Below are 22,417 nucleotides of genomic sequence, written 5' to 3'. Positions count from 1 at the left end.
ATAATATTTCTCTGTTCAAAAATCGTATTTACATCTCTATTGTTTCATTCATTAAATAAAAACTATATATATATTATTCTTTTCAATAAATTATGCTTTTACGTTTTCTCTTGTTTATTGTTTTTTTTTTGTTTAACGTGATTATTTGCATATATCCTTATTTTTCGATCTTTTTATCGTATTCTACGTTTCATAAATTTTTAAAACAATATAAATATACGTTATTAACATTCTAAGTAATTATTTAAATGATACATGAATGATACTTGCCATAGATAGATTATACATAGGGGTAGTTCACCAAGAATTTGCTCTTTTTCATCATATTACCATCTCGTTACAAGGAACACGCGAACCAGCAATGCTCTACTATTCATGTTCTCCTCGTCTTTCGTATCGTGAACTTTACAAAACTTCGAGTTAAAAATATCTATTGAAAATGAACCAAATAATAATACTTTTTTTTTTTTTTATATATATAAATAATATCGATGTATCATTTACTACGCACTTACTTTAAAAAAAACTACGTGTCTTCTTCGAAACCATTCAACCCAACCATTTGATTACATTACAATAATGATAATATCCGGTGACGAAAATCAAGGTGGTATCAATATCTAGTCAATTCCGTGTATATTTCCACCACCACGGCAAATCTCCATTTCAACTATTCCATAAACTATTTCCAATCCTTTGAAACGTGGCCAACAATGGACAGCTGTAATTCCGCACAGTGGCGACATCTATGCGGAGAGATCGTTGCAAGGTTGGCTGGCAGTTCGCAGGCGCATTTCCCGGTGCATTCTCTCACTTCAGTCCCGGTTCGAGCCGCACGTCATTCCTTCCCCACGATCCATCGGCTGTAGACATCGTTCTTTCTTCTCTCCACGCACACATACACACATATATACATACACACGCATACACATACATCCATCCTCCCCTTCTCCCATCGTTGCCCCTGCGGCAAATGTAAAGTAGAAACGTGCGCGCATCGACCACTCGACAAATCTGGCTCGTAATTCCACAAATTTTATTGGGTTTAAAAAGCGCGATTCGACACGCGCGTTTCATTTCACTTTTCTCTCTCCTTCCTTCTCCGCTCTCACTCCCTCGCACTCGCTGTAACGTTACACGCTGCCCACCATATCTACTCTCTCCCCACTCCAACAGTTCTTGCTTCGTGATGATTCCCCTTCCGTCCGCTCACCGATAAGCCGCTCCACTGTCACGGTCGAAGAAGAAAGAAGAGGAGGGATACGAAGCGCGCCGCCAGCTGCTGTTCCATCGAATAGTGTCGTCAGCATTTCTCATCTCGCCAACTTTTGATCCACTTTCTTCCGGGGGTCTGCTGGCAACCCGGAAACACGGAGTATGTCGCTGATTTCTAATTGTTTTCGACGGCTCACCGGGGAGGCACCGTCCAAAAACGAGGTAAACAAAGAATGGTTCGGAGATCCCGGGCCAAGTGTGCACGAGCTTCGTTCGCCGGCCACGCGAGCGGCCTCTGTACTCACTTTTTCTTTTCCTTGTTTTATCCGCGTCGAGTAATTGTAGGAATTAATCGTTTGTTTTTTTTTTTTTATTTTTTTTATTGAAATGAAGAAAATTAGCTTTTCGCAGTGTTAGTGTTCGCGAGCTACATTATCTACGCTGTAAATCGTGTCGTTTAATTTTCTTTTTTTTTGTAAAGTGATAAAGTGTACGTATTATTGCTTGTTTATACTGGAATTATTAGATTCGTAAAAAATTGTGAATTATGAATAATTTTTCTGATGAAATCGATATTATTACAATTTTAACGAATCTATTTTATTTGTAAAACGAAGTGTAATAATTATAATTACAAATCGCTAATTTGAATATTAATCGATAATAATGAGAATAATAATTGGTATTTCTATTTTCTTTTTGTTTTCTCTATTTTTAAATTGATATATGAAAAACGTACGTCTAGTTGTACGTTTCTTAATCGATAATAATAATTATTATTGACGTTTTCGCTTATTTAAGATAATCTCTCTCATTTAACACATGTATCTTATCATCAAGCTTTAATATATTCAATTCGATATATCAAGATATCGATCTATCATGTCTATCAAAGAATTAAGATATCTATGTATGAAATAAACGCGTGCCACATTTTTGCAATTTTATCTTTTAATGTTAAACGAACATATTTTATTACAACAATATAATAGAATAAATATAATGATTTAACATTTAACGCATTCGTTTTAACTTTTAATTGTCAATAATCAAAAAAATTTCACGTTATTCAATTTTAATTTTATTCTGTATCGAGTAAAACGAAATGTTATAAAGATTCGATTCTCATTTTCATTTTAAGCTGCATTAAAAATTCACGTATCAACAAATTACGAATATTTTCATCAGATGTAACGAATGATGTAACGATTTTTTTTTTTTTTCAAGAAATAGTAATTGTTCAAAATCACGCGAAAAGTATTTGTTCCATGCAGCTGACCGACGACTTTCGATCCTGTTTGCGTTACCGAGTGACCGCGATTAAACGTCGCCGAATGTGGGTCACTGGAAGAAACTGTGACACGCGGCCTTCCGCTTCCGTGGCCTTGAACCAGCTACCGGCCCAATTGTGCGTCCGCTGATTACAATCCTGGATCCACTGGCTTCTCCGTTATCCAGTTTCGAATTCACTTTATCCTTCCTAGATAAATGATTAACCCGAATTCGTGACCGGATCTCTCTTTCTCTCGTTTCGAATGAAATTAACTTCCTTTTTCGCGACCTTTCGACGATGAAGAGGAAAATTCCATTCAATCACCATCGATTGGGAATCGTTAGAAAGAAACAAAAAAATATATTTTGAATTTTTCAAAGTTTCGAGAAATTTAATTAAAATTTTTCTGAATTCAATTGTTATAAATTAGAAATCGGAGAAATAGAACAAATATTTGTTAATTTACGTTGAAATTTTAATAATGCTATTTTGAAATTCGTGGGTGCATTCAAATATTTATATCCAGGTTATATTAATTAAATGTTTGAAAGAAAGTTATATATTTATGCAAGTTTTGTATTTGTAACGATTTCGTATTCAAAACAGTAATTTTTGTTCTTTGTCGCGTAACACAAAATCGTCATTTATTCGTAAACAGGTTTATTTAAGAGTTCGGATTGAACAAGAAAATAATAAGCGATTTAACGAATTTTATTTCGAAAAGCCGATGTAAAATAATTGGAAAGTTTAATTAAAGTGTTAAAACAAAAATGGAGGAAAAATCAATAATTTGCATTTATGGAATAGATAAATTTTAAAAATTTCATTTCGAAAGACACGCAAATTGACAGCCAAGCAAAATCTAGTCAACGATCGAAGTGATCGATTAAATTATACAATTATCGAATTAAATAAATTCTTTTGTTACATCGACAGCATTGAATCTGAACATTCGTCGTCACAATTTTTTTTTTTTCAACCATACTTCAAGGTAAAAAAAATCTATATATACCACGACGTAAAAAAAGATTCTTTCATCTCGTTTTATCGGGTGTTTTCCAGCTGAAGGGCTACAAGGTCACCGATGTGAACCGCATACGAAAAGTCGGCATCGCCTGCAGAAGCCTTCAGGAGTTGAAGCATAAAGCTTGCGCGAAACTGAACGTGAGTATAGTGAAATGATTAACGCTTCTAGCGTTTATTTAATCGATCGATGTATAGGGTGTTAAAAAAAAAAAAAAGATCCGAGACAATTTTTAAAAAAAATCAATAATAACTCGAGTCTTTTGAAAAAAAAATCTTTTATCGTTCGTATTTTGATTATTGTTATTATTCAATATTGGCAAAAATTGTTTGGTTAAGCAAATGTAACAAATAAATTATCGATTTTGGTTTAATATTGGAGATATTTTTATCTTGCATGCTGACAGACTGATCGATAACTAATTAATAATTCGTGATATCGAAACAAATAATACGATGATCGATCATTGAAATTGATTGAATTTTTGGAAAATTAATCGATCCTTTTTGACACCCGGTACACAATCCTTTCGATCAAAGAGAAAGAGCGGGACGGATAAACAGACGTGACGTCGATTAAAAAGGGAGAGACAAAGAGGGACGTGTGGTTCCAAGTGGTTCGCGTTGCATGGAAACCGTGATCCCCCACGCCTCTTTTACATGTCATGATAAAAGTTGTTGGCTGAAATTGGGTCATAAAAGCCTCGCAGCTGATCCATATCCCGCTCCTGGAAAATTGTAACGCCCACACTACGTTCCATTTTCCAGTATATTTCGTTACAGATGTATATCTGAAACAGGCCAAGCAGCAAGCTCCAAGTAATAGACACGATATATATATATTTCTCGAGCCATTTTGCTCGTAGGAATTCCGTTGCACGGATTTATCAACTGTTGTGTCTCGAGGAGGATTTCGTTTTTTTCACGAAGCTCGATCGATTTACGAGGTCAATATCTTGATTCGTGAAATTTATTTATTTTTTTTTTCTTTTTTTTTGTGCAAAAGGTGAAGAGAATTTTGCCACTGTATTTGCAGATGGATAGCTTTGGTTCCAGATGTAAAATTTTGTATAATTTTTTTATATAATTATTGATAATAAATTAATGAGTGAAATTTTTGTCTATTCTCAATTTTTGCTTTAACATTTAGAATTTTATATTCTTGACTTTCCATATCTACTTGTTAGTCAATACGAAATTATTCGATTTGTTGGAAGATTTTTCGTGAGAGAAACATAAATAAATACAAAATGGATTTTTAAAAATTTAAAAAAAAAAATGATCGATTGCGCGCCTGGAATCTCGATTTTCGAAAACGAGGAATCTGCATTCGAAAAATGTTCAAACTCGATTCATTCGGGGGGGAAAAAAAAATGTCTATTTCTATTCCTGAAAACTTGCCAATTCCTTTTTCTTCCTATTTTTTTTTTCCTTTGGAAATTGGCCAATTTCTTTTTTTTTTTTATCTCCTTCTTTATTCTCCATTCCCCTGGAAATTAGCCAATCGTACTGGAAAAACGTTCAAACTTACTCGAAAACAAAGTTTCAACATTTAACTTGAACATTTTCTGTATATAACACTACGTGCAATTTGAACCGGTCACGTTATCCGACCCAATTCTTTCTCCTTCTTCTTCTTAAAAAAAAAAAAAAAAAAAAAAAAAATCCAAGGGACAAGACGAGCAATTAAGCATGGAGAACCTGGGTGGTCTAAAGTTTTACATGGCACGTGTCGATTCTAACGTTAATCCGCTCGACCTTGGTACGACCGAATCGCATTCGCCTGCAGCGTGTAGCTGTATCGAACCATCCGGGCCACGGGCAAGGAGCAGCCCCAATGTCAAGGTCGCTGCTCGATCGGTAACCGAGAGACCCGGCCCAGTTCTTTTACCGGGTGAAAACCTCTTTTCGTCCATTCCCCCTCCACTCTCTCCTTTTTCTTCTCTGCTCGCCATGAGATAAGATTTTGAACGATTCTTCGTTGCATAAATGATACTATAACAAGATCTCGAGATGAGATAATGATTCATGAAGTAGAAATAATCTTATTACTAGCTTGGAGTGTGTCTTTGTATCTTTTTTACCGATTGAATTTTCGACGAAAGATTCCGAATTAAGCTAAAACGTGCGTAGAAATAGTGACGTGTGAATGGAATGGTGACGTTGATTAATTGGATCGAGAGAAATTTTTTTTTATTTTTGAATTGTAAAATGGAAAGGAGAAAGAGGATTGAACTTGTTCAGGAATCGTAATAATCCCTCCTTCCTTTTTTTGTCCAGGTGACAAACGATCCAGCCGAGATCAACATTTATCTTCTCGATGGTTCGTTGATCGACGAGGAGGAATATTTTTCCACGTTGAAGCCTCAGACGACGCTGATCCTTCAAAAACCTGGGGAAAAAGTGTTGTCCGGTTAGAGAATTTATTTTTTAAAAATACGTGTATACAAGGCAAATTCAAAAATTTTCAAATTTTTAATCGAATTACTTTCCTTTACTTTTACTTTTACTTTATTCTATTTACTTGTTCGAATGTAATAGACTCGCAAAAAAAAATACAAGGACCTTTTCTTTTTTGGTTACAGATGCGGATCTCCTTTACGACACGTTGAGGCGTGTCAATATCGATTTTCTGATCGCCGGCGAGAAAGCGTCCGAATTCCTCGCAGATAACCTTAAAGCGAAGGTTGCGGTTCTAAACAACGCTTTGAACAAGGACGACTCGAAAACGGCGTACAGCAGCAGGGAGGAACACCCGGACTGGTTCCAGGGACTGGAGACAAATTGCGCGACTAAGGTGAGTCCTCTTCTTCTTTTTTTAAACACGTGTTCCTCGGCGAAGAGAATTTACAGGAGAGAAAAGATTTGATTTGCCTGCAAGATTAAACGAAATATTCGTGAAATTAAGAATAGAATGAAAAATTTTTGAAAAAAATCAAAATTTATCTTTCTTAATTATTTTAAATTTGTTTATAATTTAAAATTTTATTTAATTTTAAATGAAAATAAATTTATTAATTTGTTTATTATTCATGAATTTAAATTTGTTAATAATATTAATAAAAATAATTATTAATTATATAATATAAATTATATATTATATATATATATATATATATATATATATATATATATATATATAATATAAATATATTATTAATTATATTATATAAAAATAATATTATAATAATTATATAAATAATTATTAATTATATTAATTATATTATAAATATTAATAATATTATAAAAATTTGTATATAATTATTATTGTATATATTATAATTTAATTAAAATTTTTAAAAATGTTGGTTTTATAAATATTCAAATTTGAGCGGATAAAGTTCTCTTTCTATTGGTATTTTTTTACATAAAAAAAAAAAATAGAATCATTGTGCTTGAAATTTGTTAATAATATTAATAAAAATAATTATTAATTATATTAATAATATTATATAAAAATAATATTATAATAATTATATAAATAATTAGTAATTATATTAATTATATTATAGATATTAATAATATTATAAAAATTTGTATATAAAATTATAATTGAATTAAAATTTTTAAAAATATTGGTTTTATAAATATTCAAATTTGAGCGGATAAAAGTTTCTCTTTCTATTAATATTTTTTTACATAAAAAAAAAAATAGAATCATTGTGTTTGAATATCGATTTCTTTTTAATCGAATAAAATAAACGTAAACGTTCATTTCGCGATAAACAAAACATTGTTTTCCCTACTGTTAATAAGAGAATGAAAGGAGGGAGGGAATCGATAAGAATAATAGAAATAACGTGGAAACTTTGAAACCCGCGCAATTTATAACTCTGCTGCCCGAAGATAAATTTCTGGAACGGTGCAATAAAGTCGGTCTAGGTCGGCGCAAGTTAATGCAACAGAATCAAAGCCATCTCTATCGACGTTCGATATAACTCGAGTTAATTAACGTTACACCGCCTCCACTCCATTAAATTGTCGTTTATCGGAGCTCTTCCTCTCTCGAAATCTTTAAACTCGTTATCAGCCTAACCTTATTCCTCGCAATTATCGATTATAAATTATCACTTGTGCAAAGTTTGCATTATGGATGAATTAAAAAAAAAAAAAAAGAAAAATTAATTTTTCCAAGATTAAGATATATTTGCGAAATAATTAATTTCAAATTACGAGCTCGACCCGAAAATTTATCTCTCCATTTCTTCTTCGAAATAGAGATAAAAAGATATCGGATAAGATAGGTCTCTGAAAATATAATAAATTTATGGCGACCCATAGTCTCTGACGTAGCAATTCCTCCCTGAATCCTGTATATATATATATATATATATCCAATCTTCGATCCTCTCGGTATATCTGCGCTGTCAGGATCGAATATCCCTCTTGGCTGCTTGGTTGCACGGATTTCACAGATAGATAGAGCACAAGGGTCCTTTTCTTCTCTCCTCCAACAACAACGACCTTCGCCCTTTCTTCTTCCACCCATCCATCGATTGACTTTGCCACGACCTTGCATACATTGTACATCGAGGTATCTTATTATTTATAGCCTCTCCTATTATCCACTTTAGAAAAACGTCTGTCCAGTTGATTATTAAATAAATAAAAATTAACTCGTGAAAAATATCGATTAATTTAATTTACGTTTCTTCAATTTTCACGTTACATCTTTTATATCATTAAATATATTACTTTATACGAAGAAGCAAAGTAGAGTTCATGTAAATCATCAGTGGACTTGCGTCACGATGGACAATTCGAATAGCATCGAAAACAATAGCCTTGATCACGGGCCAATTATATCCGCAACACCGTGAATACATCGACCCATTTCGACCACTCGCCATTCATCGTCTCGACTTTGAGGAATCCCCCTTTATTATTTCAAAATTAAGCAACAACGAAATAAAATCAATTAAAGTATTAATTAATCGTCAATTTTTAATAATTAATAATTATAAAAACCGAGAATGAAGGGAGAATATTCCATACTCTGCGTTGTGAATCGATGTAACCATGTGACGTAATTATTCAATCTCCACAGGAGGCGTATTTGCACCGTAGATGTCAGGACAGGATACGTGGTTACCTGTACAAAACGATCGATCAGATCAAATCGTCCGACGTGTTCTCGAAGGATCCACGAGCGAGGAAACAATTGCTGTACGCGATAGCTTTCTTCAAGATGCAATTGAAGGAGGACCATTATTTCGGATACTATTTCGACAGGAGTCGGGCGAAGATAGGATCGTTGGAGGGTAGGGATGAGCGCGACTCGTCGGCGAGCTGTTACGATCATTGCCCGTGCAGGCTGAAATGGTTGGACGAGAGCACGTATTTCCGTTTGTTCGGCACGATCGGGCAACATTGCGACGACGTTGACGCTGTGAAGAGGAGGAACGAGAGGAATAGCGGCGGGAAGGGCGAAGAGGAGGAGAAGGAGGCGGAGGAGACTTGCCCTTACAAGATCAGGAGGACAGGGGAGGACACGTGTGTAGCTTTGTGCGACCAGACGGGCGAGTTTAAGTGTTACGGCGTGTGGAACGAGGAGAAGTGCCTTTACGGGGACAGGCACAAGATCAATCCTTATAGGTCGAGGGAGGAGCTTATTTTGTTCTCTACGTGGAATTTTGATCATAAGTAATTAATAGTAATTAATTATATAATTGATATTTAAGAGAATTAGATTTATTTTCGATCGTTAAAACGAATTATCTGTCATCAACTTCAAAAATATTTCGATATTTCTCGAGAAATGAAAAAGTAGACAACGAATTTATCGACAGAGGGTACGATACAAATTTCACGATGAAGATATATATATATAATTATTTAGTGTTCTTAGAGTCGGTTATAAATGTTGAACGATAGAGCAATTTAAAATATCTATTTTTACATTATCCGTTAATAATAATATTCGTCGCGTGTGATTTTTAGGATTGAGAGATCCAGGACATTGATCCCGCTACTTCTGAAACTGGCGACACAAGGTACAGCCAACGAGATGGATCTCTTCGAAATCTACGACAATCTATTTACGATGAAAAATCTGAGGCTGGTTCACATCGTGTGCCACGATAAAGGCTCGCACAAATAATTAGTAATTATCACTGATGGAAGAGTTAATGTATAATTATATTACGATATGCGAAATACGCGGGAAATCACTATCATAAAACTACGTAATAATAATACGTAGAACAACCTCTGAACGTAAATGTAACTCTTCGTGTGAAATATTTACTTATAAAACTGCTGTTGATAGTTGAAGAAATTAAAAAAATTTATCACGTATTCAATAGTGATTCCGTTGCGCCACAAAGTGACAAGCAATATATACCGATCGAAGAAACTTTCTTCTTTCTAATGATAGATTAAGTCAAAGTTTCCTATATTGCAACCATTTTCTATTATCCACCGATGAATGAAACCGTGCACGATAGAATCAGATTAAAAGAAAGAAAAAGTTTAAAAATCGCATTTGCGATCACAGATGTTCACATTATTGTGAATTGAAACTGATAACCAGAGTTTGCCTGTACTTGAACTTGTCCATTTCTACTTTACAAGGGAGAAATATAACTTGTCTTAGCCGATAAAACACGTAATTATACGCACGGTCGATAATACAGACAGACGATATCCTCAAGAGATAAGTTAAAATACTATACTATCGACGCGACAACTTTTTTAACACGTTTTTAATACATCTTTATGCATCTTAACGACTGTTACAACTTTCTATCGAATAAGTGTAATTAACGAAATGACGTTTTTCCTTCTTCAGCACAAATCTGACCTTCCTTTACGGGAAGATTTACGATTTATTGTATACAGGGTTGGGCGCAACGGAATAATCGAGATTAAAAAAGAATAAATTTCCAATTTATGGATCACAATCCCTAAAAAGATCGAAGAATAATTTTTATTTGCAATTATTTATACAATTTTATTATGAAAATTTTCAATCCTATAATTTCAATATATTTATATGAAAAGGTTCATCGAGATCACGTACAAGTATTAAATATTGCATATGGCACAGATTAATATTTCATCAACATTCTCACTTATTGATATTCATCATTAAAAAAAAAAGGCGTTATAATTATTTTAATCCAAAATGAATGCATTTCATTTTATATAATTATAAGAAAGAAAAGGGATTGTGATTTTAAAAACATTGGAAAATAACTGATCTAAAGGACTGTTCATTATTTTATTGAAATTGCAAGAAAGATATGGTGGTCGCAAGATGACCCAACCTTAGCATTTAGAGTTTATCTTTAAAGAATATTATTGATCAAATATCTTTCGAGTATTTTTGATTCGACTGGAAGACAAAACCAAAGTTCTGATATATACATATACATATAAATATACTATATAAATATATACATGTACGTATTCGTTATTGAATTTAGAGAATACACATATGTTTATATGTATTATGGACGCGTGTACAGGATGATAGAATAAATATTCGATAAAATATTGAATAATAAATGTGTAAAATTGATGTAATATACGCAAATAGTTCCATTTCCAATAAACAGATTTGTTTAAGAGAATAAGTAAACGTTAATAGGTTATATATGATATAATATAATTATTATATATGGATTTACTTGTTGGATTTACTTTGTCTAGAATTTATTAAGGAAAAGAAATTATTGTTGTGTCAAGAAAAAGGAAATTAAAATAGTAATTTATGCAATTTAACAACTAACTTGAACAAATATTTAAGCTTCATAAATTTTATGGAAGTATTAATGTATGTATTTATGTCATCAGTGTTTTTTTTTTTTTTTTTTTTTTTTTTTCCAATAACCTAAATGTAATCCGACAATATGATATTCGACTCATCCTGCGCACGTGTACATGTAATATATGTATACATATACAGGATATTTGGCTATAGGTATCCAAAAATTGAAAAAGTCATTCTACAAGTCAAAACAATAGAAAAATAACAAAGTTGCAAACAAGATATTAATTTTTCGTGTAGAAAACGTCAAAAGAAATTAGAAATTTTATCATAAAAATCTAGTCAGAAAATAAAGAAAACCTCGCCATTAAAGCTATTTTTTGTTTCATTCCGATATCTCAATTGGTTGCCAAGATATAAGAAATTAAACTTTTTATATACTCGAGATGGTAGAAATTATGATTGACATCTAGTGACATCTACACTTTTTTCTATGTAAATACGTCCAGAAATTGTGAAGAGTTCGCGAATGAGCAAAAAAGATAAAAATAGCAAACGATTAAAAAATTACTTTTTCTTTACACGATGATATCTCGAATACCGCAAGTCATATTGGTATAAATAAAAATGCTTTTTAAAGAATAAAATTCCGCGCTTCTAATGATCTTTTATTCATTCATTGGAAATCATTATTTTCGAAGTTACAGCGATTTAAAATTCTTCTAATTTTAATAGAATTTAATAGAGTTTCCAAGTTATATTGGGATATCTCTGTGAAAAAAATCGAGTGAGAGTTTCGAGAACGTACGATAAGGATAGAAATAGTAAACGATCAAAAAATACGCTTTCCTTTACACGATGATATCTCGGCAACCAAAAACTGTATCGGGATAAATGAAATTGCGTTTTAAAGATCAAGATTCTATGCTTTTAACGATCTTTAATTGACTTGGCGAAATTCACTATCTTCAGAATTATAGTGTTTTAAAGTTTTCTTAGTTTTAATAAGAAATTTGTTGCTTCAATTACCATATATATATATATATTCTTTTGTGTAAGAATATTTTCATCGATTTTTAATTATCAATAATTACAAAACAAAATAGAAAATAATTTTTATAATCTTTATTTTAACTTGAAGAATCATTCTTCCAATTTTTAAACACCTTTAGCTGAACATCCAGTATATAAAAATCTATATATATATATACATATACAAATATATACACAAAGGAAATTATTAAAATGTTTTAGAGACTTGAGCGATATATCTGAAGCTGTGCTTCTTCCTGTGCATGGAGAAAATCTATATGGAAGGACGAATATTCATGTCCTTTTGACAAATTCTTTTTTTGATATTATTTCGATTGGTCCGTGTTCGTTTCGTCGCGACTCGTCTCGCTCGAGATTTGTCGCCACGAAACGAATCATCGCCGGTCTGACACACTTTTTATAAAATCCTACTATCGACGATGATGACGAAGACGACAAATAACGAAAGAGAGAGAAAGAGAAAGAGAGAATATCGACAGTTGGCGATTTAGTAGAATTAAGTTTAATGATGCGTCTCTATTCTTTGTTTTATGTACGTTTATGTATATAATTTGTTACGATCTTGATGAATCATTGATGAGTCTTTCTTGTAGAGTTTTGAAGCAGCTATTGAACAGAGTGCATCGAGGATCATTGTACTTTGAATTTGTATGCAAAATGCATGTCGAAAATGTCAATCAATTTAAAAGTGGATATTCAAGTATTTCTTTTTGAATATTGTATCATCATTATTTAAAATTTTATGTCATATACGACAAATGTATACTCACTGTAAAAAGTTTGATCAATAGTTTTACAACAGCAGATTTAGGATATATTGTAATTATATATATATTCAAATTTCAGAATTTTTAACAAAGTAATAATAAGCTAATAAGTATTTTACTTTATTACTCAAGTTGATAATTTTATATTTTATTATAGTTTTTTATTCGATAAAGCTATGTCTTTAAAAACTTATATATTGTTTATCATTTTTTAATATATTTATTTTTGCCATAGATATCTACATTTTGTTATATCAATTTTATGTATTTCTTGATATGAGTGATAGTATAGAGAAAAAATCAGATTTTATTATTATCATTGGATGATTTATAACAGTAGTATAATATGCAAATAAGAAACAAATGGATATCCATTGTAGAAATAATGCACATCAATTGTATAATATCATTACGATTTAACAAATTTATTTCAAATACGACGTATACGATGTATAGTTTTATTTAACAGAGATGAAAAAATCGATCTCTGTTCTATCTTCAGTAATTGGCCAAAAATTAGAAGTCTATTCGATTTATTGGTTCATTTCTGAAAGATTAAGAATGAAGATTATCCTCGATCGGTCAAGAAATTTTTCGTATCGTCTGTCAATACATGCTCCTTCCGTAATTCCTACTTTATCATCAGACGGATTCGAACCAGCGATGTATCTTCGGTAAAGCGTAATAACTAAACTTATCATTTATCGATTTCCTGATTTTTCGCTTAAAGTTTCTTTGATTGAGTATATTCTTCATTGAGAAGAATTGGTCAAATTTAATAATCCATTCTCAGCTATCTTAAATTTAAACATTGTTATCTGTTGTATAAATTATTATGGAATATTATCACGATCAGATAACACGGTTAAACGAGTGATTACCATCTATCGTTATGTACAGAAAGATAAGAAGAAAAAAAAGAGAGAAACGAATATTTTTTTGTGAAAAAGATCGTGTCCAGAATAAGTCGACATTGTTATATCACAATTGAAGCTACTCGTGACACAATGGAGAGAAACTGCACGAAGGTGCGATACTTCCTCGTAGGCAACATATGTAAGCATAGTTATTTTTCAATGTAAAAGCGACTGTGTAGCTCTACTTTAGGCAAATGTATATTTTAGGTACGAGAGAATAAGAAGAAAAAGAGAGAGAAGAAAGAGAAGAGATAAACAGAAAATAAAAATCGTTTGTTTCTTTTCCAACCCTTTTCCAATTTAATCCTTCTCGCATATTATAAATAATATCCGCAAGAATTAATTGCATTCGATTAATTACCGCGTTGAAACGAGATCGTCGAACTCGTTCGTAAGTTTCGGGCATTAACTTTTACGACGTCGAAGATTTCGATGGAGTAAAATTAGAATTTGAACTCGTGACTTCCCGTCGCGATGTTCGATCGATCGTCGACAATATTTAAATACAAAATTACGACAGTATTTTCCAAATTTGAATTCAAAATTCTTTTTCCGATAAGATAACCGATTAATAATGATACGAATTAATTAATTTTAATATCTATAGATAGTTATATAGAGAGATAATTTCTAAGATAAATCAGTTAAAAAATCAGTGCAATAATTAATCAAATATTACTCTATACGTATATATAGAAGAAAACAAGACAATTGGTTCGATTACACAAAATACAATTTTGTATTTTTTTTTTCTTCCTCTCTTTAAACAATAAATTTAGACAGCTTGAATTTCGTTAGCATCTCGTTGCAATTTGATTAGTTTGTAAAAGTATGTAATCAATTATAGAAAGATTGGTTAATTACGAGCGCAATTAAAAGTTCTTTCTTTTCCTTTTCATCTTCATCTTTATTGCCATTATTCTTCTACCTTATGGCCATCGGTCGCGTTGCAAACTTTTTGCGAAACCAACTTCATTAAAGAGATATTGTTTCATTCGTGTATTGATTATTATTAGATTAGGTTAGGAATTACATTAATTTTTATTTTGTCAAGATAAACAATTTTTATTTAAATATAATTTTATATTAAATGATGAAAAGGAAGGAAATTATTTAAATGATCTTTATACTTAATTTTATTTTAAATTACAATAATAATCTTTTTGAAATTGAAATATCTTTTCTAACATTTCTAAATATTTTTTTTATATTATTATTTTTTTTTATTGCAACATTTCTTAAAATAAATTAGATAAAAAAAAAAGATGATTTCATTTCATCAAGACAAAATTCAAAATTAGATAAAAAATTCCAAAAAAGCGTGCAACACGAATATATATATATATTTTTTCAAAATATCTGAAAATTCTCGCAGATTTTTGGTCCCTGTCGTTGAATCACGTCGACACCATTCCAACGACAGACGTGCTCTTTTACGCAACGAAGCGACAGGATAATGGGTCAACTTGGAATTCACTGAACAACCTGAATGAAGCTTTAAACTTCGTTCAGCTTCCCTCTCTCTCTCTCTCTCTCTTTCTCTCTGACGGCTGTCATCCGCGAGAATCCAGATTATTTTCACAGTTCTCGTGGTTTCCGACTGTATCCACATCGCTTGGTCAAGTGTTCACTTCGAAAAAAATCACAATGGTAGAACAGAAAACGATTCCAGGAACTTTGCTCCCTTTTGTTTTCATAGATTTTCGAACAATGCATATGCTTTTGTAAAAGGTAGAAAAATACCACGTAGAGATAACTAAATACACTTTAACTGAAAAATTATAAAATATTTAATTTTTTCATTCAACCGTACCAAAAATTGAGAGATACAAATGAAGGAAAATTTTCCATTGAAATATCAATCGTGCTTCCATCGTTCCTGCACGATTTCTTCACGAGAAAAATTTAATTATCGTCGCGCGCTTGATCTAGTAATTATACCTGACAATGATTATAAATGCTAACGAGAATCGCAGTAGCGTTTGTAGCCGCCTAGTGGCAGAAGTTGATATTACGGATCGGTAATCGTAATTTCCATGATCACCTAATAGTAGTGATGGATACTAACGACACCTAACATTTAGGTAAAGTGAGACGAAAATAGAGCGAGATAGCTTTATCTCCATTACATTTTTTAACTTAATAAATAAGCTTCGATTGAGTATATTAATTTATACAAATTTAATAAACAATATTGTTAAACAACGTTCTCTATTTAAAGAAATGATATAAATCGATTTAAGGAGAGATGGAATTCGGCACCCTCGTGAACCCTTGGCGATTCTACCACCGGCACTAATCACTTCCCTGCGAAAACGATTCCCTGATTTATCGTTTAATTTCGCGACGATGGCCTCTCGATGCCTTGGGTCGGGCACCTACGAATTATTCTCGCTAGCACGTGCATAAAACTTTCGAGATTTGAGTTCTAGGCTCTGCAAGATTAGAGTTGGAGAAAGAGTCATTTTTAATTACTGATAATTAGTAATGTTATTAGGATGTTATACAAGCGACGCTATATAGCTTGTTTTCTATATTTGGCTAGACTAATTTTTATTTTTATTATTGGCTCAACGAGAATGTTAAAAATTATTCTTATTTTGTTCTTTTATCGGTCCATCGTACGTATCTATTAATTAAATAAAAAAAGTAATTTGCACGAGATCTTTCAAAGGGATGGCCACGAGTTGTTTTTGATAAATAGTTTGTTCCCGAGTTTTGAACAGAGATGAATCGGATTTTATTGTCCCGTTAAACGTTGATTCGATTCGCCGTTACGTTTCCGTTGTAATGTGCAATTCGGTCTCGCATAACGGGTCGTTACAGGAACACGAACATCCCATGGGAACCGAGCTATTTCACGGTATCGATGATTCCGATGAAATTATCGAGGATTCGCAAAATTTCATCCCGGATATTTCGATATTTCAAATATTACATTTATCATAATAGAAGATAAAAATATAATTTTTGCACGATGTATCACGAAAGGAAGAAATTGAAGATGGATCGAAACATCGTATATCATTTTCAAAATTCTGAAATTTTCGAAATCCAGAATATCTGTTCTTCTCCTCTGCAAAAATATTAGGAATTAAAATTATAAAATATTGATTTTTGAATTAGAAATAAAGCAGTAATTGTTAATTATAATCTAACCTGATTAAAATTTATCAATCTCAATCTCTAACCTAAGCTAAAACTTCTTGTCTAATTTTATAAGCGTAACATACAGAATAAATTTTTGTATTTCAGAAACTGAAATCGAACGGCACGAACTATAGAAAAGTTGTTCAGAATATTGATTCTGACAATATATTCAAGGCCATCGAACTGTCGCACAATCGAAATCGAAACGCGTCAGTTATTCAAGAAGATGCATAGGTGTTTTTTCGATTTCATTTCACTGGAAAATATCTCTCGAATGATCAAGATAAAAAAAAAAAGACTTTGCGTTTTCTTCCGTGTATCTTAAATTTCCAAATATTGCTGCGACAATTAAGCGGATACAAATTTATAATTATTTACTTTTGGATCGCAAAGAATTAAACGATGCGATTCCAAATAATTGACAACTATCAATTAAAGTGAGGTTATGTGCTTGAATCGCATTAATTATTCAAAAAGTGAAAAAAATAAATTAAATAATAATTTTTAAAAATTAATTTGCACGATCGATACGATGAATTCTGTTCCAATTGCGAAACATTATCACGTTTGTGTAACAAGCGCGATAATAACGGGGCAAGTGCTCGAGGACGACTGATACGCGGCTTATACGACGCCAAATACGTTTGGCTTATTGTGCTTGAATCATTTTCGAGTGACGAATCGTGTGTGTACACTTTTGGACACGAGCGAAATTTATCGGATAAAATGAAGTGTAGCAACATGCACCCGATGAATTATTTCGCGAAAGGTGTAATCTGTAAAATCCATAATAGGTCGGTGATTCGTTGTGTGAAAAGATCACTTGAATCGAAATTTAATTATTCAACAATTACATGATTGATATTAATATAATTATTAATTTTAATTAAAATTGAAATTCGATCATTTGTTAGTGAGAAAATTAAAAAAAAAAAAAATATCTATCGATCTGTATTGTGTAATAATATATTGGTTGAAAAATTTTGTCTTTTTTTTTTTCCCAATTTTTCTAATTTATATAAATAATTTCCAATATTCACTTTGTATTATTATATTTTTATTCTCATAGTTTATGAATGAATATTTATGTATTATGAAATTAGTTAAATTAGATTTGATAATATTATAAATCAAATAACAATAATAATACATACATACATATTGTACACAGAGTTTTCATAAAAAAATCGATTTTTATTTATATATTTATCGCATATTATGAACAAAAAATGAGGTTAGGTTAGATTAGACAATTCTAAACATTTCTAAATTTTTAGAAATTTATGTACCAGTATTAGATCAGTATTACTTATAATCACTTAAATAAAGAAGAAAAAATGAAAACAATATTTATCCAAACAAAAATAAAATACACTATCGTTTCAAACGTTTCATCTCAACGACATCCAATGCCTGTTGAGATAACGAATAACTTCTCATAATTAAAATACCGCATCTTTACCTGAACTCGACCTGCATTCTGTCTTTTCAACACACTTTTTTAACCTCATGTTCGACACGCATTCCGAGAGAGAGTGCTCGCATCGAAAAAAGCCAGTTCGAGGGAATGCGGGTCTCGTGTATACCTGAATCGGCAATAACTTTATACCGGGGGTCCCTCTGTGCCTTTCAGAACCTTCCTCTGGAAAAACTGGCAACAGTATTCGCGTATGAGATGTATCGACGGCTCGTTTCACCAAGAACACGGCAGAAGAAACTTCTCTTTTTCCTCGAGATCTCTCTCACTCTCTTTCTTTCTCTTTCTCTTTCTCTGCATCGTGCGCGCCCTCTGTGAGAACGAAGGTAAAAGCGTGTTCACTTCTCACGATGCCATCGTCTCACGATCAGGTGAACGGATCGTGACGCGAAATTTTCTATCCGCTATTATACACGCGCTTTGCTGAAATATCAGTTTTCCAGTTTTTCTTTTTTTTTTCCCTCCACTCTTCCTTTTTCTTTATTGTGTACCTCGGCTGTCGATAAATGCTATTGTGCCGATACTTTAAAGCGAGCTCTCTTCAGAAATTTTCTTTTCCTGTGCTTTTGGCTCTCCGCTTCCTTTTCACTCTGACTAATTTTCTGGCTGGCAGGGGTTCTCAAACGATGATAAAGTTTCTTCGCCGGTTGCTTACAATTTTTTACTTATTCGTGTAATACTTTTTTAATAGAAATATACAGGCTGTCGTTTATTTATCATTAATTTTATTTATTATTAATTTTATTATTTTATATATTCTTGTATTATATATCGTATAATCTATTCGTTGTAATTATTAATTCCTATTTTTGAAATCAATTATAATTTTGAGATGTGTACAATTTCTGTACACTTTAACGTATTTGATATTTAATATTTTTTATTTTTGATCTCAATGGTATTTGATGAGAGGTTGGGAACCTGGTCTACGGACTCCGTATTGTTACATTTTTCTATGTTTATATTTATATTTTTTCCCATTTATTTTGCAAGTTGTTTGTCTTGGCAGCGAGTAACTCTGATGGGTGGTAAACTTTACTCGTGAAAGGGACTCGAATCGAATCTATTAACATTCCTTCGTTGGAGTTGCGATGTTTGTTGCATGGCAAAGCTAGAACTTTGGATTTAATTGTGTTACTCGAGACGTTCTTGTTTCGCAAAGCGAAAAATAATCGTCGAATATTATTGCGCTGTGTCTATGAAGTAAATATATATAAAAAAAACGAATTCTTCAGCTTCAAATTTCAATTATCCTCTCTCAGAAGAATAAAAATATTGAAATGAAATTTATCACGTTTGAATGACAACAAAAATTATCCCTCTACGAACGAATAATTTATATTATAAAGCAAAGATGTTCGAATTTTCATTTGATCATCCCATTCTTTTGAAAATAAATTTTATTTAAAAAAAATAAAAATTCGTAGAATTTATTTACTTATTATTAGCTCGGAAGGAAACAGGATTTGTGAATAAATTGGTACGCATTCCAGCACAATTGGAACTGTAGAATGAGAAACGTGACGAAAGATGGCGAATAGGAAACGAATACCCTACTCGTTTTCACGAAATTAGATGTATGAACAAAGGTTGGAAATTGCCAAGAGGAGCGGATTTTATCCCGTCTTGAAGACACAGGGAGGATCGATGATTAAAAAAAACTCTATCGAATCATTTACATTTGATAAAATTACATATTAATTCGATTTATTTTCTTCGCCACATTTTTTTACGAGCCACACATTAGACTATTAGACTTTCTACGAAATTATATAACCACAGTCAATGGTGTATTATTATATCATTCCCCAAGGAGAAGCCCCAAGAAATTTCGAATAAATGATAATTTATTTCCGTATAATTGAATTATCGACAATCTTCTAAAAATGTGCGCGGAGAAAGGAGGATATATCAAATTTAATCGCGATAAATTTGTCGATTAGAAACGTCGGGCAGGTAAGTGCGCGATGGTTCGATGCACTTGCCTCCCCCACCCTTTTATCCACCTCTTTCCTCCCCCCCCATTCACGTTCCATTCATTTCACTATCGAATCTTTATCCGACCGTTCCATCCCGATTCCACCCTTTGTCCCGTGGCGGGGCTTTGTTCTCCTATGAACGGGCCGCCGGGGCGCGCACGCGCTCGCGATACCAAATCGCACGAATAGTCAATTATAAGGGGTTTAGCCGGACGTAATTGCGATTTAAATGTCTTATTGCGCCGCATTAACCGCGAAGGCATAATTCAAAACGCCCTCGCGTGCCTCCACGCTCTTCCGCTTCCCAGCGATGCGCGCGCAGCTTCGTATATATATATATGGCGCACGGCTCGGTTACCGTCCGTCGTTATCGAAGTTATTTAAAAGATACGAGAGAGAATGTATAAGGAGTGAAATTTTCGGTGCGCGTTCGTTTTTCATTGAAACAACAATTGAGGATAATTAATTGGCACGTCGAGAAATTTTAATTCGATGGATATTCGGGTATTTGGTTTTTTAGGTTAGGTTAGTTAGCCTCGGTTATTGAGTAAATTTTCTTTTCTTTTTTAAGGAAGGGAAATATAAAGTTTTTGGCACGATATTTATTGTTTTATTTAAACAATAACGGAAATAATAATAATTGATTAAGTTGTTGGGGAATTGTGATTTGAGATATCGATCGATGGAATCGCACGAAGTACAAAAGTAAAAAAAGAGGATATCGAGTGATGTTTTATTTGAGTGGGAACAATTGATTAAACGTGTCCACGAATTTAAATTTGTTATCAACAATGAAACGTCATTTAATTTAATCCTATATTTTTGGACACTTATTTCGAATTTTACTTAAATCTAATCTTAATTAATTCTAATTTAATCAATTGTAAGATTCGAATATAACGTCCACTTGAATTTAAACTTACTCAAATAACTCAATTTAAAACATGACAATTAAAATATTATAATATTTTTGTAGAAAAACAGTTCTATTTATCACAATTAGCCACCTACTCCATTTTTAAAAATTTAAACAATCATTCTAATCTTACCAACAGTCGATAATCAATGGTCAATCGAAGAATCATTAGTCTTTCATTGGACAAGCGATTTATTTGCGATATACGTTTCAACAGCTTCGAAAATTACGGTGCGTTCCAGAAAAGTTGATCAATTCGTCGATGGAAAAAAATAAAACGAGACGAGACGTATCGGTATTTCTCGATCGTTCCAATGAATTCTTTTGTCCATCGCTGGATTCTTGCCTCTTGTCACCGACCCGTATCCGGTATTAATAACCAAACCGTCATATTTGCATGCGGCCGAGCGCCTTTGACCAACACGCGCCCGACCGATCGGTTTTATTACGTATGCCTCGATGATTATTTAAAAGCCGTAATTCCCGCCTACAGGGCCGGCACTATTGCAACGCGAAAATTGCCCCAAACGTAACAAAATTATTTCTTAAATTTATTTTTTTTTTATTCGATAACATCTCTCTCTCTCTCTCTTTTATTTTTTCTTCTTTAATCGTCTCCTTTCCTAGAATAATATACAGATAATTTTGTCTTTCATAAATTTTCAATTCTCAAGAGAAATTTTTTTAACTTTATCGTTGCAATTATATCTTATGACACGAAATTTTAAAAAAGTTATTAGAATATAAATTTTTTCTCTTCTGAATACATCGTTGCGCAGAGAGGGGGACGAAATTTCGAGAGCCGCCCCTGGCAGCCTATCATACGCGTTTACTCTCCAAAGCGCGTGCACACGGGACACCGAGGCCTGAATGAGAGCGATGGCTCGCGCGTTACCAAATTTGCACGACGTGTGCCGATGAAAAATTCAGCGAGCC

General features: G+C 32.5%; 1 protein-coding gene and 1 long non-coding RNA gene across 2 annotated transcripts in view; one reads left to right on the top strand and one right to left on the bottom strand.

Moving 5' to 3' along the window:
* The first annotated feature begins 567 nt into the window (after positions 1–567).
* LOC100577769 lies at positions 568–11,748 on the top strand. The gene is made up of 6 exons (XM_026445881.1): positions 568–1,437; positions 3,551–3,652; positions 5,792–5,924; positions 6,097–6,308; positions 8,559–9,154; positions 9,452–11,748. Exons 1-6 carry the CDS (start codon positions 1,378–1,380, stop codon positions 9,609–9,611), a joined length of 1,263 nt encoding a protein of 420 aa, XP_026301666.1. The 5' UTR covers positions 568–1,377; the 3' UTR covers positions 9,612–11,748.
* LOC113219324 overlaps positions 6,097–22,417 on the bottom strand; it is a 46,315-nt gene continuing 29,994 nt past the window's right edge. Inside the window, exon 2 of the long non-coding RNA XR_003306336.1 lies at positions 6,097–6,385. This is a non-coding gene — a long non-coding RNA (uncharacterized LOC113219324). The remainder of the gene's footprint in view (positions 6,386–22,417) is intronic.

This window comes from Apis mellifera, linkage group LG16 (genome assembly GCF_003254395.2).
Source record: "Apis mellifera strain DH4 linkage group LG16, Amel_HAv3.1, whole genome shotgun sequence".
NCBI classification, from domain to species: domain Eukaryota; kingdom Metazoa; phylum Arthropoda; class Insecta; order Hymenoptera; family Apidae; genus Apis; species Apis mellifera.
The sequence above is the reverse complement of the archived record's forward strand: the minus strand, read 5'-3'. Positions and strand labels throughout refer to the sequence as shown.

Coding starts and splice junctions, on each gene's coding strand:
- LOC100577769 (XM_026445881.1), top strand. CDS start 1,378: ATGTCGCTGATTTCTAATTGTTTTCGACGGCTCACCGGGGAGGCACCG. Junction 5,925..6,096: donor TGGGGAAAAAGTGTTGTCCG/GTTAGAGAATTT, acceptor TTTTGGTTACAG/ATGCGGATCTCCTTTACGAC. Junction 6,309..8,558: donor AGACAAATTGCGCGACTAAG/GTGAGTCCTCTT, acceptor CAATCTCCACAG/GAGGCGTATTTGCACCGTAG.